This window comes from Bos grunniens, chromosome 5, assembly GCF_055505025.1.
Source record: "Bos grunniens cultivar Pamir isolate PY7600 chromosome 5, Bosgru_T2T1.0, whole genome shotgun sequence".
NCBI classification, from domain to species: Eukaryota; Metazoa; Chordata; class Mammalia; order Artiodactyla; family Bovidae; genus Bos; species Bos grunniens.
This window is the reverse complement of record NC_141169.1, coordinates 60,489,399-60,513,626: the sequence shown is the minus strand read 5'-3', so window position 1 is coordinate 60,513,626 and position 24,228 is coordinate 60,489,399. Positions and strand designations below refer to the sequence as shown.

Genomic DNA, 24,228 nt, shown 5'->3' with positions numbered 1-24,228 from the left:
GGCAGACAAATGCTGAGAGGTGAAAGGCAAAAGGCAAAAGAAATGAAATTGCGACTGAGTCATCAATTCGTTAATATGCTCTTATATGTAGCTATACATTATTTACTTCTTAATGAGAAAAGGTATACAAAACTACTTTAACGTCAATAAAATGCATGAATTTGGATTTAGATATTACTAAACTTCAGGAATTGTTATTCTATTAGACAATGAAAGAAGTTATATGGTTATTTTATTTAAATCATACATTGGCAAGGATTTCTGCAAGAAATTAGCATATTTTATTGTCTAAGATTATTCACATTCTGAATTTCTATTCTTGCTATATTTATTGTTAAAAATTATCTTATCCAAATTAGGAGTATTACATCTTATCTAAAATAAGCATATTGCATGGAATCTCTATGGTAGTGTTTATAGCCATTATGATAGCTAAGTCAGTATTTGTGTCATTACATGACAGTATTAAAAATATTTGAAATATGTTTATTTTATTTTACCTCAATATATTTAGTTTCCATTGTTAATTGGAGCCATCTTTGAAAAAATGTGATTAGACAATACTGGTATGTTAAGTAAAATCAAAAATCACTAAGTAGATAAAGTTTTCTAACTCTGCTTCTAAACATACGTTCCTTTTCTCATATCAAAGTCATTCTCCCAAATACATGAATTTTAATTGCTTCATTACAAATGTTGAACTTGCATTAATAGTCATTAAATTTTAAAAAATGTTGTAATTATTTGGCCCTCTCTTTAAAAGCAAAGAGAGAAGCTGGTGAATATTCCAGTCCTTATACCGCAATGAACAAATTTCTACCAAGGCTGCATCAATTCAAGAGATCTCACACTTTAGACTGAGAAAGTAAACTTCAGTGATATACATAAAGAAAATCCCTTTCCTGAATTCTAGTGTACCTGATATGTTTTAAAGTAAGGATAACTGGGTAACTATGGATATTTAAAGATCATAGCAATCTTGTGTCTATGATCTGTGATCATGAGCTAGTGAATCAAAAGTGGTGTTTTTAATGGCCTCAGTTATTTTTAAATCTCTGATACCTTTTTCAAGAGTATTTTAGCATTGAGCTTTTACTCATCCTCTATGAGGGATTCCACTGAGAGAGGGGTAATCATGAAGTCAATTATGGAGACATAAGTGTAGACTTCAGTGCTGTTGTCCATAAGGACTGAAATAACCTCAGGTACACTGTAGTAATAGTCCAAATACAAGGAACTTTTCCTTCTATAGTTGTGTATATCCTTTGGGAAATATTTCTGGACTTTAGTTTCTTTACTGACAAAGAAAAACTTTATGGTATTATTTCAACGTACATATCAGTAAGTATAGAAAAGAGATTTAAAAGTTTGCATATGAGGAAAGTTTTATATAAGTAAATATTTTAAGTTATGTAGTAAATTATAGTTATGATTAAAAAAAAATCGCACTTCAGTTTGTAATTATCTATGCTTCTTAATGTAGGTATATTTCATGATATGACAAATGCCCACTAAATCACAAATTCAAAGTGAGATATTGGGTGACAATTCTATGTATTCCTATATTTAAATACAAAACAGTTAGAGAATATATTGGAAGATATGATAGTATTCAATACATTTAAAAAATCCTTTGTAAAAATAGTTTAAGATCAGGATCTATATTTGAAAATTCTTTCAAAACTACATGGTGACTGAAAGACTACATTAAAGTCACAGTCATAGTGTACTTCTTAACAAGCCTAATTTTCTAAGAATGCCATTTTTCCTAAATATGTTTATAATTTAATTTTATTTTTAGAAAATAACTGTCTAAAGTAAAAAAAAAAAGCATTTTTAGATTTTATCTGGGTTTTATAACTGTATAGACAGCAAAATGATGTGGAACCAGGTCTTCTTTTTATTATAATACAGTATTAGTAAAAGTTTAACCAGTAGAGGAAGAGAAAGTAGTTTAGATATTTTAAAAAGGAGAATACTAATTAAGGTTAGTTAAGGCCTGTTGACAATCATACATCTTTGTGAAAAACGGATATTAAGATCCACTGCTTGCTTTTAATCAGATTGCTTTTTGCTTCTTTTTTGTTTGTTTACTTTTGTTTTTGAAGTTGAGTTGTATGTGGTATTTTTTGGCATATTTTGAATATTAACCTTTATAAGATATATTGTTTGCAAATATTTTCCCCTACTCAGTCGGCTGCCTTTTCATTTTTGTTCAAAGATTCCTTCATCTGCAAAGGTTTTCAGTTGATGTAGTCCCATTTGTTTATTTTTGCTTCTGTTTCCCTTGCCAGAAGAGACAGATCCTTCCTCCTCAAAATATATACATTGCCGAGACTGATGTCAAAGAGTTTACTACCTATATTTTCATCTAAGAGTTTTGTGGTTTCAGAGTTTACATTTACATTTTTATCCATTTTGAGTTTACTTTTGTACATGGTATGAGAAAGTACACCAGTTTGATTCTTTTGTATGTATCTATCTAGGTTTCTCAACACCATACATTGAAGAGCCTGTCTTTCCTCATTGTGTATTCTTCCTCCTTTATTGTGGATTAATTGATGTATAATCCTGGACTTACTTCTGGACTCTCTATTCTGTTCCACTGATCTATGTGTATATTTTTGTGCCAGTACCACAGTGTTTTGATTACTTAGCATTGTAGTATAATTTGAAATAAAGGATCACAATACTTTCAGTTTTACCCGTCTTTCACAAGAATGTTTCAGCTACTTGGGATCTTTTGTGTTTCCATACAAATTTTAGCATTACTTGTTGCAGTTCTGTCCAAATATGCCATTGGCATTTTAATAGAGATTGGATTGAATCTGTAGATCGCCTTGCCTAGTATTGTCATTTTAATAATATTAATTCTTCCAATCCACGAGCATGGCATATCTTTCCATTTGTTTGCGATGTCTTCAATTTCTTTGATCAGCATCTTCTAGTTTTCCAAGTTCAGATCTTTTACCTCTTTAATGAGATTTAAGTGTAGGTACTTTATTTTCTGAATGCAATTTAAGTTGAATTTTTATTACTTTCTCTTTCTAGTAGTTTGCTCTTAGTATATAGAAACACTATGCTACACAGATTTCTGCATATAATTTTTTTATCATGCAACTTTATTGATTCATATATTATTTCTAATAGATTTTTGATGGCATCTATATCAGTTTCTCTATATAGTATATTTTTTTGTAAACATTGACAGTTTTCTTTCTTTCTTTCCAATTCAGATTCTTTTTCCTTTGTTTTATCATCCTTGTCTAATTTCTAATTTTAGAGGAAGCATTTTCAGCTTTTCAATGTTAGGTATGAGGTTGGCTGGGGGCTTGGAATATATGACCTTTATTATGTTGAGATATAGTCCTTTTAGACCCTCGTTGTTGATCATTTTAGTCATAATGAATGTTAAATCTTGTTAAAAGCTTTTGTGCATCTACTGAGATGATCATATAGCTTTTATTTTTAATTAGCTAGGAGGTGATGACATTGACTGAATTGTTGGTACTGACACATACTTGCATGCTGGGGATATACCCCACTTGAAGATGGTGTATGATACTTTTAATATATTGTTCAAAATTTTTTTGTTAATATCTTGTTGAGGACTTTGCATTTATATTAAACATGATGCTGGCCTTTTGTTTGGTCGTGGTGTCCTGTCTGGTTTTGTCATCAGGGTGATGTTGGCCACATAGAATGAGTTTGAAAGCTGTTCCTTCCTCTTCAATTTTTGTTTGTTTTTTTTGAGTATAACTTTATTTAGTTTAATTGGAGGCTAATTACCTTACAATATTGTACTGGTTTTGCCATACATTGACATGAATCCACCATGGGTGTACATGTGTTCCCGATCCTGAACCCCACTCCCACCTCCCTCCCCATCCCATCCCTCTGGGTCATCCCAGTGCACCAGCCCCGAGCACCGTGCCTCATGCATCGAACCTGGACTGGTGATTCATTTCATATATGATAAATATACATGTTTGAATGCCATTCTCCCAAATCATCCCACCCTCGCCCTCTCCCCCAGAGTCCTAAAGACTGTTGGATACATCTGTGTCTCTTTTGCTGTCTCGCATACAGGGTTATCATTACCATCTTTCTAAATTCCATATATATGTGTTAGTATACTGTATTGGTGTTTTTCTTTCTGGCTTACTTCACTCTGTATAATAGGCTCAGTTTCATCCACCTCATTAGAACTGATTCAAATGTATTCTTTTTAATGGCTGAATAATACTCCATTTGTGTATATGTACCACAGCTTTCTTATCTATTCATCTGCTGATGGATATCTAGGTTGCTTCCATGTCCTGGCTATTATAAACAGTGCTGTGATGAACATTGGGGTATACGTGTCTCTTTCAATTCTGGTTTCCTCAGTGTGTATGCTCAGTAGTGGGATTGCTGGGTCATATGGCAGTTGTATTTTCCAGTTTTTCAAGAAAGCTACACTCTGTGAATTTTAGGAATAGTTTGATAAAGATAGGTGTTAACTCTCCTTGAAATGTTTGGTAGCATTCACCTGTGAAGCTGATTGTTGGAATTCTGTTTGTTGGGAGGCTACTATTACTGATTAAATGTATTTACTGGCAATCAGTCTGTTCACACTTTCTGTTTCTTCTTGATTCAGTCTTAGGGGATTATGCATTTCTAGGAATCTGTCCTTTTCTTTTAAACTGTCCATTTTATTGGCATATAGTTTTTCTCAGTATTGTTTTATAATTTGTGTTTCTGTTGTGCTGGTTGTAACTTCACTTTTATTTATGATTTTATAGATTTGGGTTCTCTCTCTTTTTTTCTGATGAGTCTAGCTAAAAGCTTATCAATTTTGTTATCTTTTTTAATATCAGATATTTGCCTCATTAGTCTTTTCCATTTTTTTTTAGTCTCTTATTTATTTCTTCTATGATCATGTTTTTGCTTACTACCCACTTTGTAGTCTGATTGTCTTTTTTTTTTTTTGATTGTCTTTTAATTTATTCTTTTCTCAAGTTGTTTTATATATAAGATTGCTTATTTGAGATTTTTCTTCTTTTTAGAGGTAGAATTATATGAGTATAACCTTCTCTCTTAGAACTTCTTTTGCTGCTTCCCACAATTTGGATCATTGTCTTTCATTTTCAATTGTTTCCAGTTATTTCAATTTCTTCATTGATTTCTGCAATGACCCACCATTTGTTTTATCAAAAATTATTTCATTCCCACATGATTTTGTCTCTGAAGGTTTTCTGCAGCTATTTTATTATACTTGATTTCTAGTCTCTCATCTCTGTGGTCAGAAAAGATGTTTATTATGATTTCAGTCTTCCTAAATTTACTGAGACTTGCTTTGTGGCCTAACATGTGATATATCCTGAAGAATTTTCTGTGTCCACTTGAAAAGAGTGTATATTCTGCAGTTTTTGGATGAAACTTCTGCATATGTTATATTTAATATGTTGAGATATAATCCCTCTAGACTCTCATTGTTCAGCATTTTTATTATTAATGGATGTTTAATCTTGCAAATGGTAAAGCGTCTGCCTGCAATGCAGGAGACCTGGGTTTGATCCCTGGGTTGGGACAATCCCCTGGAGAAGGAAATGGCAACCCACTCCAGTATTCTTGCCTGGAGAATCCCATGGACGGAGGAGCCTGGGGGGCTACAGTCCATGGGGTTGCAAAGAGTTGGACATGACTGAGCAACTTCACTCACTCACTCACTTAATCTTGCAAATTTTTTGTGCATTTATTTAGATGATCTCATAACGTTTATTTTCAATTAGTTAAGAGGTGACCACATTGGCTGAATTGTTGATATTTATATGTCCTTACATGCTGGGGATAAAGACTACTTGAAGATGGCATATATAGGTTACTATATATAGGAAGATGACATATATATATATATATATATATATATATATATATGTATACACATATATATATATCTCAACATGTATGTTGGAGATATGTCTCTAAGACTTGGAAATGGCGAACCTGAAAGAACAACACTTGGAAAGTCTCTGCAAGGACTGACAAGTTTATTTCTGCAGTCAAGCCTTTTTATAGGAGCAAGGAACAAAGAGCTTAGAGCATACAGCCAGCAGAACACGTACAAGGCTAGGATATAATCAGTAAAAGATACTTCAAGGAACAGCGCATTCTTAACGACCCATGTATTTATCCATGACCCATTGTCTCAAGAAACGTCTTTAATGTTTGTTGTTAAATCTAGGCGCTGAGCATAGCCAAAGGCAGGAAATGTTCTTCAGCAATCAGTACACAAATGCCTGGGTACTTCTGGCCCTTTGCCATTTTCCCACGGACTTTCTCCTTCAAGGCTATTTAGCACTGTGCCTCCCAACTTATCCTCCTTTTGTTTTTAGTTTAAGCATGACAGCTGTTAGTTGGACTCCATCGTAGGAGGCACAGAGTCTTGAGTAGAGACATCTGTGTAGAATTGTGTAGTGACATACCAGATAGGGTTCCTACTGTAACAATAGATAGTAGACTAAGAATGCCAGCAATAATCCATCCTATTATGTGCCTTGACCTCCTTAAGCCATATTTGAGCAAAACTTAGAGAAATACAGAGTTGGTCCATGGTTCTGTTAGGTTAACAGGAAGCCACATATCAGATCTTTGCTTGACTATTGCAATGTTGACCTAATGATATGAAATAGTATGGTTTAAACACATATACAAGGTGCATGCTGTACAGTTAACAATCTTAGCAGAAAGATCTATATCGAAGTTACCTACAATAAACATGTACGGGAGGTGCACACAAGATTGGACATAACCTGTACTATTGTATAAAAAGGTATAGTTTTGAGGTTTTTAAGGCTTTCCCAGTCCCATACACATTGGCAAAGCACTCCAATGCAGCAGGAATCTTCCACACATACCATTGCTCATGTCCTATGGTAGGGGTTCAGACATTGACGTTTTCTCTTCAGCTTCTCTATGGTCATTGATGAGACCCTTCGTGTCAGCTGCGTCACCTGTCCGGGGAGTCTGGTCTTGGGGTCCTTCTTGGTAATGGACATGGCGAAGTGGAACCTAGATTTCTTCTCCATCTGCAACGACGAGACTGTAACGTCTGCCTAGGAGTCATAAGATTCCTGGCAACCATTGATTAAACTGCTTATACCATATTGGTGTGTTGGCTTCTAACAGTTTCTTACTGTTTTCCTCTGCAAAATGTCTGTCTTCACGAGTATCAGAACTATCTTTTAGTAAATTAAAAAAATTTAAGGAATAAAGAGCTAAAGATAATAACTATTAAGGGTTCATAGGATAAGAAGTGTATCTCCTCTTCCATATTCCCCCTTTCTGTTTTAACAAATGAGTTTTAAGAGTACAATGGGTTCTTTCGATAATTGCTTGACCCTGGGGATTGTAGGGTATCCCCGTGATGTGTGTTATATTCCATTCCATTAGAAATGAACGAAATGAGTGAGAGATAAATGCAGGCCCATTATCTGTTTTTAAGACCGAAGGTATTCCCATAACAGGGAAGCTTAGTAAAAGTGGGGAAATGGCGTGTTTGCTGGATTCTGAAGAGACAGGCACTGCCCATATAAAACCTGAAAATTTATCCACGGAGACAAAAAGCAAAGAAAACTTTCTGAAGGAGCAATGAGTGAAGTCAGATTGCCAAAGGGAGTTCGGCTGTTGCCCAGGAGGATTAACTCCTGAAACTGTGGTACATAAGTGCAGAGGAGTGCAGACATCACAGGATTTAATGATATGTCTTGCTTCAGTGAGAGGAATATGGTATTTAGAGTGCAAACTTTTAGCATTGGTATGAACATTAGTGTGTTCGTCCATAGCAGATGTAAAGACAGGAGCTGTGAACTTATCAACAGCATCATTCCCTGCTGCCAGGGGCCCAGGTAAACCTGAATGAGCATGTATATGTGCAATGAAGAAAGGTTCCGTACGTGATCGAATTAAGGCTTGAGTCTTTGAAAAGAGAATATGTAATTCTTCATCTAGGTTGTATAAAAAGGTGGTAACAAAATCGGGGAAAAGGGAAGCAAGGTATTTGGAATCAGTATAAATATTGAGGATGATGGTTGAAGAAACAAAAGAGCATATAAAGCATACAATTCAACTCTTTGTATTGAAGAATAGGTAGTGGGTAATTTCTCTTTGATATCAGGGCTGACAATCCCAGCTATGCCTTTCTTGTTGCCGTCAATGAAACAGGTAAATGCATTTGAAATAGGCTGGGAGGCAATGATATTAGTTACTATAAATTTAGTAAATTGTAGGAAGTCCCATAATTTTCCTTTCAGCAAATGGAATGAGATAAGGTTCTGAAACCCACTTAATGCTATTTGCATGGTCATGTTATACTGTAAGGCAATTTGTAATTCCTTTTTTGTCAAAGGACATGTATTGCATATGGATCAAATCCAGTTAAGGTTTGTACATGGTTCCTTCCTGATACAATTAGCTGTCCTATTTTCTCAATGTTTGATACGATTTTCTTTGACTGCTTAGTATGTAGATATACCCATTCTATCGGGCTGTTTTGAGCTATGATTGCAGTAAGTGAATGTTTGGTGGGGAATATATATAAATAGATCAGTTGGGTATGGTCCAGCCGAGTTGAGAAAGACTGTTGAATTTGTCTTTCAACAAATTTTAATTCTTCTTTCGCTTTTTTTGTTAGCTGTCTAGGACTATTAAGGTCAGGATGTCCCTCTAAAATTTTAAATAAATTTTGTAATGCATAGGTGGGAATGCCAATAGATGACTGAAGCCAATTAATATCTCCTATCAATTTTTGAAAATCGTTTAATGTGCGTAGAGAATGCACAGAGATTTGAGTTTTTTGAGGTTTTATCTTAGACTCTTCCATAACATGTCCTAGGTAATTAAAGGGTGCTTTCAACTGAATTTTATCTGGCGCAACAAGTAGGCCATGATTTTGAAGAGTGGAGGTGACTTTGTCATATAACTGTTGTAAACAAAGTTCAGATTCCATGGAAAGTAGTATGTCATCCATATAATGAATTATGAAGGCAGTAGGATATTTATCTCTACTGGGTTGTAATAAAGCAGATATGAGATATTGGCAAATGGTAGCAGAGTTCCTCATCCCCTGAGGTAAAACCTTCCATTGAAATCTTTTAACAGGAGCCATGCGATTTATCGAGGGAACTGAAGAAGCAAAACGTTTTCTATCTTTAGGATGCTTAGGTATAGTAAAAAAGCAGTTTTGTAAATCAATAATAATTACAGGCCATCCTTTTGGCACCATGGAAGGGGAGGGCAATCCAGGTTGTAAAGGCCCCATAGGAATCATAGTATTATTAACATTTCTTAAATCTATCAGCGTTTGCCATTTTCCTGATTTCTTTTTTATTACAAAAACGGGAGAATTCCATGGGGAAAATGAAGGCTCTATATGATTTTTCTGTAATTGCTCATTTACTAATTGTGCGAGAGCTGCCAACTTTTCTTTAGTCAGGGGCCACTGAGGTGTCCATACCGGGGCATCAGATTCCCAATCTAGAGGCAGCAGTGTTAATTCAATGGACCCCAGCAAAAAGGCTCATTTAGAGAGACTGTGGCTTTCGTTTGTTCAAGAAAATCCCTTCCCCACAAATTAATAGGGATACTGGTAATATATGGCTTGATGTAAACTACAATTTGATCAGGACCATAAGCTTGTAAATAGGATGCACTGACGAAAGTTCATGTAGCATCAGCCTCTCCTACCCCTAACAGTCTGGAAGGAGCCACAGTCTTACCCCATTCAAGGGGCCATTCTTCAGTCCTAATAATGGAAATGTCAGCCCCTGTATCCAACATACCTGTGAAATTCCCCCTCCGTCCCCCATATCTTTAGAGTAAGCATAGGCTTTTGATGTTCCTTTAATAAGGTAGATAGTGTGGCAGTAAGGTTGGTGCTACCAAAACCTCCCTGCCTAATTTTATCAGATGCCCTCATTGGTTTGACATATGGAAAAACTAATAATTGTGCAAACCGTTCCCCTTTTTGTAGATACACATTTCTTAATTCTACGACATTCACCATGACATGTATCTCTCCTTCATAATTTTCATCCATGACTCCAGTCAATACTACTAAACTTTTCATCGTACAGCTGCTACGTCCCAAAATTAGTCCAACTGTTCCGGGTGGGATCAGACCATAATATCCAGTGGAGATTTTATGAGGATTGTATAATTCTATCCATTCCATATCATAAGGACTAGGTATATCAATGCAAGCACTCTTAGAGGTAGCTGCTTGCAGTGTCATAATGTTGGGTCCTCCTTTTGTAGTGGGGCTAGAGGATAGCCCCTTTATTATTTTCCCTGTTGTTTTTGTTGTTCCTCTGGTGTGAATGCATTTCCATCCTTATTGAATTTGGAACGACACTCATTCAACCAATGGAATCCCCTTTTACATTTTGGGCAAACTCCCGGGAGCCTTTTTTTTATTACAAGTAAGATTATTTTTTGGTGTTTGCACTGGCATGTGGCATTGTTTTTTCATATGGCCGGCCTTCCCGCAGTTAAAGCATTTAGCACTGGCAGCCTTTTGCACGTTGAAAGTTTCTAGTGCCGCTAATTTTGCTCTATGGGACATAGATCTGATATCTCTATAAACTTTCAAATATTCCATAAGAGAACTGGTTTCTGAAATTGGTCTAAGTACGGATCGACATTCCTCATTAGCATTTTCAAAGGCAAGTTGTTTTAAAATAATATTTTGTAAGGTTTCATCTCTGATAGATTTTTCGATGGCATCCTTTAATTTTCCTATAAATTGGGCATATTCCTCCTCATGTCCCTGGGTAATCTTGACAATGAACCATCAGAGTTAACATTATCAACCTTTGCCCATGCTCTGCAAGAAATTTCTCTAAAGAAATGCAACATCTGAGGGGTAATATTATCTAATTGCACAGTCATATCGGCCATGGCTCCAGTTCCAGTGTGTATATCATAGGTTAAATTGGCAGGGTTACCACGACATTGCTGGTCAATCATCATTTGTTGGGCCTCATCACCATTCCACATTTGCCACTGAAGTAATTGTTGAGGATTTAGAACCATCTTTGCTACTTGAAAAAAATCCTATGGCATCCAATGATCAGCCCATCCTCTGAGGAATTCTACACAGTAAGGAGAAGTAGGTCCTTACAGAGTGCATGCTTTCTTAAAGCTGGACAACATACCAAAATCTAGACCAGCCCAAGCATTCTGGCCTTGGGCAGGCTGATCAAACTGTATTGGGAAAGCAAAAGCACAAGCAGGCATCTCCTGAGGAGGAGTGAAATGATTAGTATGAGCAAAGTTAGCAACTGCTATTGTAGATGGAGCAGAAGGAAAAACCTTAGGTTTGGGCTGTCCGTTGAATAAAATGACCTCTGTTCTAAGTGGCTTCAGTTTTGACACATTCTGTATACATATGTCTCCAAGCTGTTTTTCCAGGGATTGTGTCTGATTAAGCATAACATTCTTATATTTCAAAGCACCTTGCATATCTTGTTCCTAAAGCTCATATTCATGTAAAGACCAAATAGTTTCTACTTCTGAATCAACATTATGTCCATCAATTTGTTCTGTGACAGCCCATATGAGTGACCATGTAAGCCACCATTGAGGGGGAATACGGACTCCTTGCTGATATGCTCGCAAAACATTATTCTTAACCCTTTTCCATATGTCTAGATCGAGCGTCCCCTCCTCTGGGAACCACGGATTATGTTCCAGTAAAATATGATAGCAGTCATTCAACTGATCTCTTGAAACATTCACAGCATTTTGTTTCAGAAAGTGATGCATTATAGAAATGAAAGGAATCTTACTGCTATGTTGTCCCATCCTGCTTACCTCTTTCTGCAGGGCTCGCCACTTTGTTCAGTCTTCCGTCAAGTCCCTGTTCGGGCACCACTTGTTGGAGATGTGTCTCCGGGACTTGGAAACGGCGCACCTGAAAGAACAACATTTGGACAGTCTCTGCAAGGACTGACAAGTTTATTTCTGCAGTCAAGCCTTTTTATAGGACCAAGGAACAAAGGGCTTAGAGCATACAGCCAGCAGAACAGGTACAAGGCTGGGATATAATCAGTAAAAGATACTTCAACGAACAGTGCATTCTTAATGACCCATGTATTTATCCATGACCCATTTTCTCAAGCAACGTCTTTAATGTTTGTTGTTAAATCTAGGCACCGAGCATAGCCAAAGGCAGGAAATGTTCTTCAGCAATCAGTACACAAATGCCTGGGTACTTCTGGCCCTTTGCCATTTTCCCACGGACTTTCTCCTTCAAGACTATTTAGCACTGTGCCTCCCAACATTCTATCTGTCTGACATCCCAGATGGCTCAAGGTAAAGAATCTGCCTGCTAATGCAGGAGACACAGGGGACTTGGGTTCAATCTTTGAGCCAGGAAGATCCCTTGGAGGAGGAAATGGCAACTCACTCCAGAATTTCTACCTGGAAAATCTCATGGAGAGAGGAGCCTGGTAGGCTACAGTCCATGGGGTTACAAAGAGTCAGACAAAATTTAGCAACTGAGCATTATCTATCTATCTATCTATCATTCTTTCTTTCTATACATATGATTAAGTGGATGATCTCTTAGGTTTGAATGTGCATGTATGTGCGCTCAGCGCTCAGTTGTGTTGAAGTCTTTGCCACCGAAGGGCTGTAGCTCACAAGGTTCCTCTGTCCATGGAATTTTCCAGACAAGAATTCTGGAGTATGTTGCTTTTTCCCACTCCACAGGATCTTCCCAGCTCAGGGACTGAACCCATATCTCCAGTATGTTCTTCATTGGCAGGTGGATTGTTTTGCATTCTAGCAGCCTAACATTTTAAATCCATGTCCTACCTTTAATGATATTGACACAATATTTTATATCTTTTTGCTTTGGCTATCCTTATCACATATTTTGACTATAAAATATTTTTACTACTTTTGTCTTTTAAGCTTCTTATAATTTTATAAATAGTAGATCCACTACTTTATATATTTTTTTCTACCAATGATATTTCTCATTCATATTTTTCCCATTTTTGTTGTGGTCTATTTGTCCCCTGCTTAAAGTTCCTTTACCATTGCTTATAAAGTCAGTATAATGAATCTTAACCATTTTAGCTTTTATTTGTCTAGAAAAATCTTTATCTCTTCTTAAAATCTGAATAATTACATTGCTGGGTAGAGTATTCTTAGTTGCAGGTTTTTCCTTTCATCACTTTGAATGCATCGTGCCCATGCTACTCATTTCTGGCCTGCCTATTTTCTACTAAAAAGTCATCTGATAGTCTTATACAAGTTTCTTTGAATATAACTATTTGTTGTTGTCTTGCTGCTTTTAAGATTCTCTAATTATCTTTAATAGTTGATAATTTAATGATAATGTGTCTTGATGTGGATCTATGAGTTAATCTAGCTTGAATTGCTATACTTCCTGGACCTAGGGGTCTGTTTCCTTCCTGAGGTAGGGATGTTTTCAGCCATTATTTCTTCAAATAAGTTTTCTGTTCATTTCTCTCTTTCCTTCTGCGATCTCTATAGTGTGAATGTTGGCATACTTGATGTCATCCCCAAAGTCTTAGATTATTTTAATTAAAAAATTATTTTCTTTTTTATGGTCATCATGTGTAATTACCAATGACCTGTCTTTCAGAGCACTGATCCATTCCTCTGATCTAATCTACTGATAATTCCTTCTGGTGTGGATTTTATCTCAGTTATTGTATTCTTCAGCTCTGTTTGATTTTTATTTATAGTTTCTAACTTTGCTGAAATCCTTATTATGTTCATTCATTCTCTTCCTGAGTTCCATGAGCATTTTTAGATCATTACCTTCAACTCTCTACCGAGTAGATTGATTATCTCCTCTCCATTTAGTTCATTTTTGGAGGTGTTGTCTTATTTCATCATCTGGAATGTATTTCTCTGTCTTCTTATTTTTCCCAGTTCTCTATGTATTTTCCTATGTACATCAGTTACAGTTTTCAATCTTGGAGAAGTGACTTTGTGTAGGAAACATCCAATGAGGTCCAGAAGCATTCTCTCATTTGGGCATCAGAGGTATAGGCCATAGTGTAGCCCTCATATGGGACATGTGTACCCTTATGTAATGGTAGGAGTTAGTATATTAGGCATGCTGGCAGGTGGGGTTGGAGCCCAGCTGAGTTGGCTATGTGGCTATGCATTGTACATTTGCTTTGAAACCCCTGGAGGGTAAGGGATCCCATCCTCATGATTGGTTGAGTAGCCAGGGGTGGTAGGTAGTGCTGCTAGTAGCCCAAGGGAGAGTAGGGCCAGGTCCTCATGCAGCTGTCTGCTTAGCCAAGGGATAGTCAGGCTGGTGTTGGCCTCCTGCGAGTGGCGATGGGTCCCTGATTTGCTGTCTGCACAGCTCAATGGAGTTTGAGCTGGAAATGACCTGCTCGAACTGAGCATGGGTGGGTATGTCCTCCATACTGATAGGTTTAAGTTTCCAAAATGACACTTGGTAGGCTGATGTCATCACAGTAGAAAGAGCTCCTCAAAATTGGTACTTCTAAATGGCTACTTCCAGTATTCCCTTTTCAACTGGGAGTCTCAGTTGCCTTCAGCCTATCCAGGAGGCTCTCCAAGATGATCAGATGGGTCTGACCCATGCCTCTTTCAAATTAGTGCTTGTGTACTGGGACTTAGAGTGTGTGACATTTTGTATGCACGGTTAAAGAGTGAAGATTCTGTTTCCTATAGCCTTCCAGCTTTTCCAAATAGAAAGCTTGCAGGCTATCAAGCTAGATTTTCTGAGGGCTTATCTTCCCTGTGCAAGCCCTCATGGACACAGAAGCCTAATGTGGGGATGTTGAACAGCTGTGTGTTCACTGGCAAGGACGTCTACATATGATGTTCCTTCCATTTGTGAGTTGCTCACCCAGAGGTGTCAGTCCTGACTATAATGTCTCTCTACCTATCCTATCCACCTCATTATTTTTCGTACTTCAGGTCCTTAGATGTGAGAAATATTTCTGACAGTACTTAGGTTATATATATAGAGAGAGCTGCTTTGTAAGTGGTTGCAATTTTGGTGTATCTGTGGGAGGAGGTAAGCTCAAGGTCTTCCTACTCTGTCATCTTTGCCACAACCCCCATCAATAATTTAGCTTCAAAAGATATAACCACAATATTAACAACGAATGCACTTCAATATACAAAGAATACATTCTCACTGAAATGTGTGTTATGCTACAAATATAAAATTCAGATAACATTGAAAAAATACAGAACTTAAGATGCTTCCACATCTACTCATGAGTAATTAATTACTATAAGATCTGGCTTCCATGACAAAATCTAAACTTTGTAGAAATTAAATGAACCAACCATACATAGATACTGTACAACAAGCAGTAAATGACTGTAATTCCTGAGAAAAAGGAAACAATTCAAGAAAAATTTAAACATGAATAAAAAGCAATTGAAACAAATCAAACACAATCATAGAGTTAAAAATTAAAAAAAAAAAAACCTAACAGACTTTCAGTGATAACTGAGAAAATATTACAAATATAATTAGAAAGGAGCTGATTAGAAAAATATTAGAAACTATAACGGTCAAAATTTCTTTTGAAAGTGGATAGCAACTCTAAACACGCAGATACAAGAAAATTCACAAAAACCCAAGTAAAAGGAACAGAAAGAAAATGGAATGAAGTCACAGGAGGAAAACATTTCTGAAAATGGATGAAAAATACTGTCAAAGCAACAAAAAGAAAAAAAAACATTATATATTATCAAGCAAAAACTAAAGCATAGATTTTGGTTAGAAAAATTTAAAACAGAAGACAATAGAATACTATCCTTAAAGTGGTAAAAGATAGGACAATTTAAGACCAAATGAAAACACTATATCCAGGAAAAACATGTTCTGTTTTTCTGAACATGAAGGCAAAATAAAAACTCATTAGATAAAGGAAGTTAACAGAATGCATTATGCAAATTTGCACTAGAAGAAATGGTTTCTTATTTCCCAAGATAATTGTTGTGGAATCTTTGTATATTCTAGAGTAGTGATCATACAACTATAGCCTCTAGAGCAAATCATACACTCATTCATTTACCTTTTGTCTATAGCTGCTTTAACAGTATAAAGGTAGAAGTCAGGATGTAAGAAGAGAAGGTATTTCTTTCTCTTTCAGTATGCTTCTTGGATTGTTTCTTATTTTGGTTCTAGCATCTAGTGGGCAAACCTCACCATGGTTCTCAATCTTGAAGAGATTTCCAGGCTTCTGTGATACTTTAATACCACCTCTTCTCATGCCTTGCAATCACAGATGCAGCTATGACAGTCTGATCTTGCTAATACCTACGTTACTTCAAAGTCACCCCACAGAAAACCATGATTCGAAAAGATATAGGCAGCTTCCAGTTCAATATGGCAGAGTAGAAGGATGTGCACTCATCTCCTCCTGTGAGAACACTAAAATCACAAGTTGCTGAACAACCATTGCCAGGAGGATGCCAGAACCTACTAAAAACAGATACTCTACATCCAAAGACAAAGAAGCCACAGTAAGAGAGTAGGAGGGGCACAACCATTATAAAATCAAATCCCAAATTCACTGGTCAGTGACCCACAAACTGGAGAACAATAATACCAAAGAACTTCTCCTGTTGTGTAGGTTCAAAACCCCACATCAGGCTTCCAACCTGGGGACCTGACAAAGGGATTAGGAATCCCCAGGGAATCTGACCTTGAAGGCCTGAAAGAGTTGATTACAAGATTACACAGGACTAGGGCAAACAGAGACTTCTGTTTAAAGGAACAAACAAAACCTTGTGCACCAAGACTTATAAGAAAGGAGCAGTGACTTCACAGGAAACTGACCGAACTACCTGCTTTTGTTGGAGGGTGTCCTGAGGAGGCGTCAGTCAGCAGGGACTGACCACAGGGATGGCGGGACTGTCAGCAGATGTCTGGAAAGGTCTCCTTTGGTGTAAACCCTCTTAGAGTTTTCCATTAATCTGACCATAGAGCCTGTAGACCTGAGGGCTGGATCACCTCAGGCCAGAAAATGACCAGGTTGGGAGTGCAACTGCAACCATCAGCACATAGTTAGATCAAGAGAGTTCCAGAGAAACATTTATTTCTGCTTTATTGACTATGCCAAAGCCATTGACTGTGGGGATCACAATAAACTGTGGAAAATTCTGAAATAGATGGGAATACCAGACCACCTCACCCGCCTCTTGAGAAATCTGTATGCAGGTCAGGAAGCAACAGTTAGAACTGGACATGGAACAACAGACTGGTTCCAAATAGGAAAAGGAGTATGTCAGAGCCGTATGTTGTCACCCGATTTATTAATTTATTTATTTATATGCAGAATACTTGAACTGTGGTGTTGGAGAAGACTCTTGAGAGTCCCTTGGACTGCATGGAGATCTAGCCAGTCCATTCTGAAGGAGATCAGCCCTGGGATTTCTTTGGAAGGAATGATGCTAAGGCTGAAACTCCAGTACTTTGGCCACCTCATGCAAAGAGTTGACTCATTGGAAAAGACTCTGATGCTGGGTGGGATTGGGGGCAGGAGGAGAAGGGGATGACAGAGGATGAGATGGCTGGATGGCATCACTGACTCGATGGACGTTGGTTTGGGTGAACTCCGGGAGTTGGTGATGGACAGGAAGGACTGGAATGCCGCGGTTCATGGGGTCGCAAAGAATCGGACACGACTGAGCAACTGAACTGAACTGATCTGATGCAGAGTATATCATGAGAAACGCTGGGCTGGAGGAAGCACAAGTTGAAATCAAGTTTGCCGGGAGAAATATCAATAACCTCAGATATGCACATGACACCACCCTTCTGGCAGAAAGTGAAGAACTAAAGAGCCTCTTGATGAAAGTGAAAGAGGAGAGTGAAAAAGTTGGCCAAAAGCTTAACATTCAGAAAACTAAGATTATGGCATCCGGTCCCGTCACTTCATGACAAATAGATGGGGAAACAGTGGCTGACTATTTCTCTGGGCTCCAAAATCACTGCAGATGGTGATTGCAGCTATGAAATTAAAAGACCCTTAGTCCTTGGAAGGAAAGTTATGACCAACCTAGACAGCATATTAAAAAGCAGAGACATTACTTTGTCAAGAATGGTCCGTGAGTCAAAGTTATGGTTTTTCCAGTCGCCATGTATGAATGTGAGATTTGGACTATAAAGAAAGCTGAGTGGTGAAGAATTGATGCTTTTGAACTGTGGTGTTGGAAAAGACTCTTGAGAATCTCGTGGACTGCAAGGAGATCCAACCAGTCCATCCAAAAGGAGATCAGTCCTGGGTGTTCATTGGAAGGACTGATGATAAAGATGAAACTCCAATACTTTGGCTACCTGATGTGAAAAGCTGACTTATTTGAAAAGACCCTGATGCTGGGAAAGAGTGGGTGCAGGAGGAGAAGGGGATGACAGAGGATGAGATAGTTGAATGGTGCCACCGACTCAATGGACATGGGTTTGGGTGGACTCTGGGAGTTGGTGATGGCCAGAGAGGCCTGGTGTGTTGCAGGTCATGGGGTTGCAAAGAGTCAGATATGACTGAGTGACTAAATGAACCGAACTTACTTAGCAAGGCCCTGTGCACCAGATAGCCTTGTGGTTGGTCTACAGTTAGCTTATCACTCTCATGCGACCACTAGTCTCCTCTTAATTGCTTATACCAAATATTTATTAAGTTTTGGAGTTCCCATAAGCTTGAATTGCCTACACATGTTTTTCTAAATAGAGTCAGTTCAAGTGGAGAGAACTGTGGAGGCCTCCACTATCATGGTACAACTTGCTTTCTAGGTAAAACCAACAAGCAGGTACAGTGGTCCAGTTTGCTTAGAATGACACTCCTGCTTTACAAGAAGTTTTCTGAGTGAGATCACTAGCCTATGGTGTTCTGAGCACAAAACTTCTGTCCTTTAAGAGAATGGGAGCAGCTGGAATTGGGGCCCAGTACTCTTGGCCTGGCATTCTTAGGGTAGAGCTTTTGAATGGGGGCTGGGTAGAGATCATCATATGTTTTAGCTACCCTTGCATTGAATAGACCTTGTTCAATGTGGAGCTGGAGGAGACAAGTAATGTTTGCAGCAACAACAATCAAGGGGACATCGTAGCCTTTGACTGTGACCCAGGGGCAGTGGCATCTCTATGTCCCTGCCTGTACTTGCCTGAGTGCACTTTCAGCTCTGTTGGGACGAGAGATGGCAGGGAAGGAATGGGTCCTGGCTCCAATGTCATAGATTCTCAGTCTTCCTGAGATTTAGTAGATTTTGTTCAGCAAATAATTTTTTTGTTTGTTCTTTATTTTCAGATATTTCCCTGGTAGTCTCTTCAAATCAAACATATATATTATGAGATCTCAGAATCTCAAACTTCAAAAATCAGCAAAGATAAGGAAAACAAACTAGGCAAACACATATGAACACATATCAGCTGTATTCGCAATATCTAAAAGCTGATCAAACATCAGTTGCCCATTTATTTAAGAGTGCATAAACAAAATTTGGTATATATGTACAATGGAAAATGGAAAATTACTCAGCAATAAAAAGAAGGGTTACTTATACATGACAAAATGAAAAAATCTGAAAATCATTTTACACAGCGAAGAAGCCTGAGAGAAAAGATGACATGCTCTATGATTCTATTACATACCATCCAGATCACTGGTTATCTGGAGATGGGTTTGGAGGGAAGAATGGCTTGAAACGAGGCCTAATCAACCATTTGGAAATGAAGGAAATATTCTGTATCTTGATGTGGTAGTGATTTCATTGGCCACAAAACTCACAGAGTTCTTCAATTTAAATACATACTGTTTATTTCAAACCAATTATTCCTCAATAAAGTGTTTAAAAAAATAATGTGCAGGTCTTCTTTAGATCCAAGAATTTATATTTTTGAGCAATAATTCAGACACATGTTTTTTTTAAAGATTTCATCTTCACTGGAAGAATAGGAAGCTGCACAATAAAATAGAAAATTTAGTTTTGCTTATTCATAATAATGATATATTTGTTATTTTTAACTAACAATTTATTTAGATATTTCCTATATTAAAAATGGAATATTAAAAGGAGGCTAAATTTTTAAATATAATTGTTGTTAGTGTAGCAGCAGCTGAGTGAGGATTAAATACCATGAACACTCCAATTTAGTAAAATTAGCTAGTTATGACTCTACAATTAGCTATAATTATAAATGTAATGGGATGCCACAAGATGAGATTAAAGTAGTAATAATGTTTTAGATAAATGTGGTCTTCAGTTTATTTAGGCATGTTTTACTAGCACCCTTTTGCTTGTAAAATACAGAAACTTTCATGCAACGAGCTGAGTCCTATAATGGAACAAGCCTTCAAGAAATTCGTAATTCTTTTCAGTTTCACCTCACCTAAATCCCAGGCACAGGTTCTTTGCTCACTGGACCTTAGTATTCTTTTATTCAACTGAGAAATAAGAGTTTCTGTAAAGTCAAGACAGTTGACTATCAAGCACATAGGCAAACCAGGATGAGAAAGCTCAGTCTGATCTGACTTTATTTTGTTAACTCTTAATGATTAACTATTATTATTCATACTTTTCTTCTTATTTTATTAGGTGGTATTTCCCCAGTTAGAGATGCTCAAACATTAGAAGTCATTACTCACTTCTACCTTGTTTTAGCTTTATCAACCATTAATTAATATTCAGTTTAGTTTATCTATAATTTTAAAGGTATTCCCTCTCTCCACTGTCATAAGACAGTGATTATCTTCTTCTATGAATATTTATCTTCCACTAGTTACCAACATGATTTTTCTAAAATGTCGGTTTGAACACAATATATTCTTTAAAGAAAAATCCCTATTGCTTCCCTGTGGTCCGCAGAAAATAAGTCAACCTCCTTGTCTTCTTATATAGATGTACACAATTTCCATGAATTTCCTTTTAAGTCTTAAATTTCACTCCCTCTCTTTTACATTAATATCAGGAATTAAATTTTTGGAAGTTTAACATATCATTATTTAATTGCCTTTGCACAGAAAGTTTTCTATTTATCTTTGCTGAGGTTTATTTATGTTTACAAATTTACTTATGAATTTTTCCCTGGTCATTTATATCACTCATCTATAGAAGCTGCTCTGTCTTCATAATTTTTACCCTTGTGGCTTAGCTGGTAATGAATCTGCCTGCAATGTGGAAGACTTGGGTTCAATCCCTTGGTTGGGAAGATCCCCTGGAGAAGGGAGGAGATACCCACTCCAGTATCCTGGACTAGAGAATTCCATGGACTGTCCATAGAGTTGCAAAAAGTCGGACATAATTGAGCAACTTTCACTCACTTTATTCACTGGGTTTATCATATGACATTTTATTAATAGCTATCCATTTAGCCATTTTTTCCATCAATTAATGTGAGCTCAAGTACAGAAATCATTTAAAATTGGGAATTTTTATAGGGCACAGAGTATATAAAAATTAAGTAAGTATTAATTTGACTAATGAATTCTCACTAAGGCATATATAACAAAATATGAATTATCTTTACTCTTGTTTACTTTTATTACAATTTCCTTGTGAACAGGTACAATTTTAAAAAACAATTTATCAGCTTAGTATATATTCAAATGAAAGGGAGAAATAATAATGATTCAAGCCAAAGAACACATGAGATAAATGTGTCACTTGGTTAACCTCTGGAAAATTAAGAGTTACTTACGTTTCACACTTGAGACTGTGTACTGCAGAGTATCTGATTCTCTCACTAGACATTCACAAAGATTTCTTTAGTAAATCTGGTATTTTGTTCTGTCTTTCTTAATATATCAGACTGTGTTACCTTTACCAAGTGTGTATATATATATATATATATAAACATATATATATATATAAACATATATATATATATATAAACATATATATATATATATAAAACATATGGTACTGACTCAAGATAAACAATACATCCCAAACAACAGCCTCAAAGTGTCAGAAGTTGGTATATATATGTCCTAAAAACAAATTACATGGAAACCATTATCATTATCCAAAAGAAAGTACAGAGAAAGTCAGTCCATTCCAAAATCAATAGCCAGACAAAATAGAGTCCATCTTCCAGATGTATGTATTCTGATTAGTTCCAAATACATCTTTCAAAGTATATGTTCTTCACATATGCGATTCAAACAAATAAAGTCTCTTAAGTTTTGAATCGTATACGGAATTTAGAAAGATGGTAATGATAACCCTGTAAGCGAGACAGCAAAAGAGACGCAGATGTAGAGAACAGTCTTTTGGACTCTGTAGGAGAGGGAGATGGTGGGATGATTTGGGAGAATGGCACTGAAACATGTGTAATATCATATATGAGACGAATCACCAGTCCAGGTTCGATGCATGATACTGGATGCTTGGGTCTGGTTCACTGGGAGGACCCAGCGGAATGGTTCAAGGAAGGAGGTGGGAGAGGGTTCAGCATGGGGAATACGTTTATACCTGTCGCGGATTCATGTTGATGTATGGCAAAACCAATACAATATTGTAAAGTAATTAACCTCCAATTAAAATAAACAAATATTAAAAATAGATTTGAATCAGTGATTCTCTAAGTTATTATAAAGCTCAGCTCTTTCAGAATATTACGTTTACTTAACTCTATTTTCAGTTAATATAGAATTAAATAAAAATAGTTTTTTCCCCAGGATCTTCCTCAGAGCTTCTTTGACATCTTTGTTTCTCAGAGAGTAAATCAAAGGATTCAACATGGGAGTGACCAGGGTGTAACACAAGGAGGCCACTTTACTCAGCTCAGGAAATCTGTCAGGGATGACATACATAAAGATGATGGCACCATACAGTACACTCACGACTCCCAGGTGAGAGCTGCAAGTGGAGAAGACTTTCTTTCGCCCCTCAGTGGAGCGTATTTTTAGAACTGTGGATACAATATATATATAAGACACAGTAATGACAATTATGGTAGGCAAAATGATAATGGTGCATAGGAAAAAGGATACCATATTAGGAATGTAGAGATCAGAACAAGAAATCCTCAGAAGTGGACGCTCATCACAGTAAAAATGGTCAATGTTCCGAGAAGCACAAAAGGATAAAGTAAATGTCATGATGGTCTGAAGAACTGAGCTGATACAGCCAAAAAAATAGGAACCAGCCACAAATTGAACACAGAGATGTGCTGACATCTGCACAGAGTAGAGGAGTGGGTTGCAGATGGCAATGAAGCGGTCATAAGCCATGACTGCCAGGAGAAACCCCTCGGTCACAATGAAGAGGATAAAGAGAAACAGCTGTGTCACACAGCCTGCATAGGAGATGGACTTGCTCTCAGACCAGATGTTGATCATAGCCTTAGGTGCAATAACAGATGAATAGAAGAGATCAACGAAGGACAGGTTGCCTAGGAAGAAATACATTGGTGTGTTCAGCCGGGGATCAGTCATAATAATGACCATCATGCCAATATTTCCTAGAAGGATCATGGCATAGACAAGTAGAAAAAGCAGGAAGAGGAGGATGTGAAACTCTGGGCGGACCCTGAAGCCAACAAGAATGAACTCAGTCGCTTCTGAGTGGTTGCTTGTTTCCCTGTCACCCATGGCAGAAATCTGCTGAGAAGCACAAGGCAAAATAAATGAAACTGTGGCTTTGATTCTAGTGCTGTTAATACTTTCTTAAATGTAGAATTAAATTATTTACTGCTTAATAAGATATTGCATACAAAACAATTTTAATGTCAGGAAGATGCAAGAATTTAAAGTAGAAGTCAGTAGGCTTCTTATACTGTAATTCTATTAAGCAGTGAAAAGGTGTTCTTTGGTTATTTTATTTAAATCATAACTGGCAGGGATTTCTGCAAGAAATTAGCCTATTTTATTGCCTAAAATCACTCACATTCTAAATTTCTATTCTTAAACTATGTATAGCTAGAGACTTTCTTCATCTAAAATTGTAGAATGCACATTATTTAAAATGAATATATCTCATGTAATATATATGATAGTGTTTATAGCCCTCATGAGAGCGAAGTTAGTGTTTGATTCATTACATGACAGTAGTAAATAAATTGAAAATATTTTTACCTTATTTTAGCTCAATATATTTCATTTTCTTTATTCATGTAGGCCATCTTTGAAAATACAATAAAATAGACATTTTTGGCATAGTTAATAACATCCAAAAATCACTAAGTGAAGATCAAGTTCTCCAATGGAA

At 36.8% G+C, this 24,228-nt stretch overlaps 1 protein-coding gene across 1 annotated transcript; it reads right to left on the bottom strand.

Moving 5' to 3' along the window:
* Positions 1–22,640: 22,640 nt before the first annotated feature.
* LOC147372220 (olfactory receptor 9K2-like) lies at positions 22,641–23,612 on the bottom strand. The gene has a single exon (XM_086403637.1). It carries the CDS (start codon positions 23,610–23,612, stop codon positions 22,641–22,643), a length of 972 nt encoding a protein of 323 aa, XP_086259763.1.
* Between the last annotated feature and the right edge of the window lie 616 nt (positions 23,613–24,228).

Coding starts and splice junctions, on each gene's coding strand:
- LOC147372220 (XM_086403637.1), bottom strand. CDS start 23,612: ATGGGTGACAGGGAAACAAGCAACCACTCAGAAGCGACTGAGTTCATT.